The sequence below is a fragment of the Pinus tabuliformis genome, chromosome X, assembly GCF_031772625.1.
Source record: "Pinus tabuliformis cultivar Carrire ecotype Pingquan chromosome X, CPIR1, whole genome shotgun sequence".
Taxonomy (NCBI): domain Eukaryota; kingdom Viridiplantae; phylum Streptophyta; class Pinopsida; order Pinales; family Pinaceae; genus Pinus; species Pinus tabuliformis.
In genome coordinates this window covers 1,509,338,145-1,509,340,935 of record NC_142308.1, presented here as the reverse complement: position 1 = coordinate 1,509,340,935, position 2,791 = coordinate 1,509,338,145, and the positions used below count along the sequence as shown (strand labels likewise).

At 38.6% G+C, this 2,791-nt stretch overlaps 1 protein-coding gene across 1 annotated transcript; it reads right to left on the bottom strand.

Moving 5' to 3' along the window:
• Positions 1-634: 634 nt before the first annotated feature.
• LOC149145779 (putative aspartyl protease At4g16563) lies at positions 635-1,927 on the bottom strand. The gene has a single exon (XM_089452556.1). The coding sequence runs from the start codon at positions 1,925-1,927 to the stop codon at positions 635-637; it is 1,293 nt and encodes a 430-aa protein (XP_089308682.1).
• Between the last annotated feature and the right edge of the window lie 864 nt (positions 1,928-2,791).

Here is a 2,791-nt window from a genome sequence, read left to right as displayed (position 1 = left end):
AATATCCTGATAAATAAAATAATTATAATATAATATCAACTCCCTGGAGTTTTCTAGATCAGAGCTGGCACACATTTTAGATAACATTTTTTTTAACCAATAAGAAATAGTTTACTAAAACCCTTAAAAACCTAGTCTGCCGTATCACATCATAACTTTCTTGTTGAAAGAGTGTAACCCCACCCCTCATTTTTTGAGACCATGTAACGCTCTAAAGACAATTGAAATATCTAACATAATTCCTTGATAATCCACATGTAATTGGTTCAAATCTTATAAGCAAAAATTGACAATAGTGACGGGCGGAAATAAAAATTATCCAGAACATTCAACCTACCTCACGCTATCCCATTTACAGAATTTTATTGGTATGAAAATCGATTTTCAATCCAAGCAAAGTAACCTAGAGTCGGACTAAATAAAATATAATATAATTACTTATATATATATGAGTGACACAAATGATATCCGCAAATATCCAACAGTCGTATTTATTTAGTTTGTAAAGTACATACAGGATGCGGGCATTTATTTAGTTTTTAAAGTGCATACAGGATGCTTAGCCCAGCAGTTCCATAGAGCATGAAAAGCATATGGTTCAAATGGAAATCACACAGAGCGCTCCATCAATGGCTCAGCCAAATGTTTTGCAGGCTCGCTGAGTGAAGCCCAAACGATTCTTCTCTGTGTCATGCAACATATAGAAATTGTTCTGCTGAATGTTTCCTATAATAACTGCAGGTCCATCAACAACAGTGCCACCATTCATCATTGCCAAGCAGAGTACATCATCATAAATACCATAATTACTGAAACCATTCTCTTCAGGCAGTACCATCTGTGAGCCACCGTTGAAATGAAATGCAAATTTAGGCCACCGAATATTCTCTACGCCAGACACATTGTAACACAATCCTGAACCAGTATCAACTTCATCTCTAGGAGATCTTCGATATCGAATCTGAGAAGCAAATACAGCTACAATCTGCTTATAAATTGAATCGGGAAAGTTAGTGACAGAACTCCCAGAATCTATTATGGTTCCACCATTTCCTTGGCTGTCAAATGACAATAAATTGGAGGGCAGCGTCAAGCGCTTTGCACCAATACTCACCGCTTGGAGGCCAAGGTAATAATGAGAGAAAGCCGAAGGGTTTACTGGATTGAAGAGAAGGGGAGTGTAAGTCAAAGGGATATCCCTGGGAACCGCCTTGTTACCGAGCACTATCTTGCTGCTGTTGTTTACATAGTCAAGGCAATACGCAAATTTATGGCCAATAAGAGGACCAAGCTGGGAAGGTATAGACAGTCCTCCTCTGCCAAATCCTGCAACACCAGCAAGCTGGTTCGCAAGCACTGAACATCCTATAGCGAACTGCTTTATTTTTTCTCTTCTTCCTCCGTCATCCAGTGGCAAAATCAAGGTCTCAGTCAGTAGTCTCCCCGTAGCATTTCCAATGCCATAGGTAAGGCTAAAATGTGGACAAATCCGCGAGCAGTTCTGGAAGCTTTCGACGCAACCTTCATTCTCGCACAGGTCCTTGCACTTCGGATCTGCGCACTTCACAGGAACTGCAGATGATGACTTGGTGGGAAGAAAAAGCGTTCTGTATCCAAGGCAGTTGTTACATCTATAATTTGTGGTGCAGGGTGCCCACACAACATCACTACCCGTGTCCATGACGAGCAATAGATCCTGTGGAGGAGTACCCACCGACAATTTGATGTAATACTCGATGGAGTCGCTGGGATAGTACAGACGCTCCTTCACAGTGATCTTCTTTGTAGACCCGCTCTTCATCCTCATCTTCATGTGCAGGCTCATGGACACTCCATCAATTTCATGCTCCTTCTGTTGAGACAATGTTGCACAGAGTTGCAGTGGGAGGATAACCAGGAACATCAGCTTCAACTTGGCGGCCACCATGGTGCTAATTCTCAGGGAATGCTAATCGGGAAAGATTGGGATTCAAGTGGGCATTGTAAGTGTGAATATTAATAGGAAACGTCCAATTATCGTGAGTTGATTAGAGGGCAAATGCTGAGATCAAGTGTGTAATAGCGTCGTAATAATTAACTTGATGAGAGGTTAACCAGTGATTCAACTGTAATGTAAAGCTAGCGAGGACTGGTCTACAGTGATATGCTTGTTGTCCGCAACAAAGTAGGAATTGTCTTCCACCATCCAACCATACATTCACCAAGTAGGTTGAGGTTGATTTATCATTCTTATCCACCTGCAGTGTGGGCCATTTGAGGAGATTAGTGGGGCTTATCATTGATAGTCCCTATCCCTGAATGTAGGGTGATTTATTGTTCTTATCCAACTTGCAGTGTGGGTCATTTGATGAGATTATCCGGGACTATCATTATAGATCTTTATTGATTTATCCCATAAAAAAAGTAAAAAGTATATTATTTGGAATAATCTATCAATGATTTCATAGAGTAGGATTTCACTCTGGCTGAATGTCTTGAGCCCCTGATAATTGTGTTGTTACTTTGGAGAATAATTAGCTCTTAGCTAATCAAGGTTTATTGTTATTATTTTTTTGTGTAAACTAAAATTTTGGATTTTTTAACTTCCTTTTATATATTTTATGGAAAGTATCTAAAATTTGCTTAGAAAGTGTTCTAAAATTTGCTTAGAAAGTGTTGGAATATTAGATTTGAACAAATGGTTGGAATATTAGATTTGAATTATTCAATATGTATAGATTCATTGTTTTGGAAACTTTTAATGACTATGCATTTATTTATATATATTTAAAAATAATTTCAAATAAGAAAA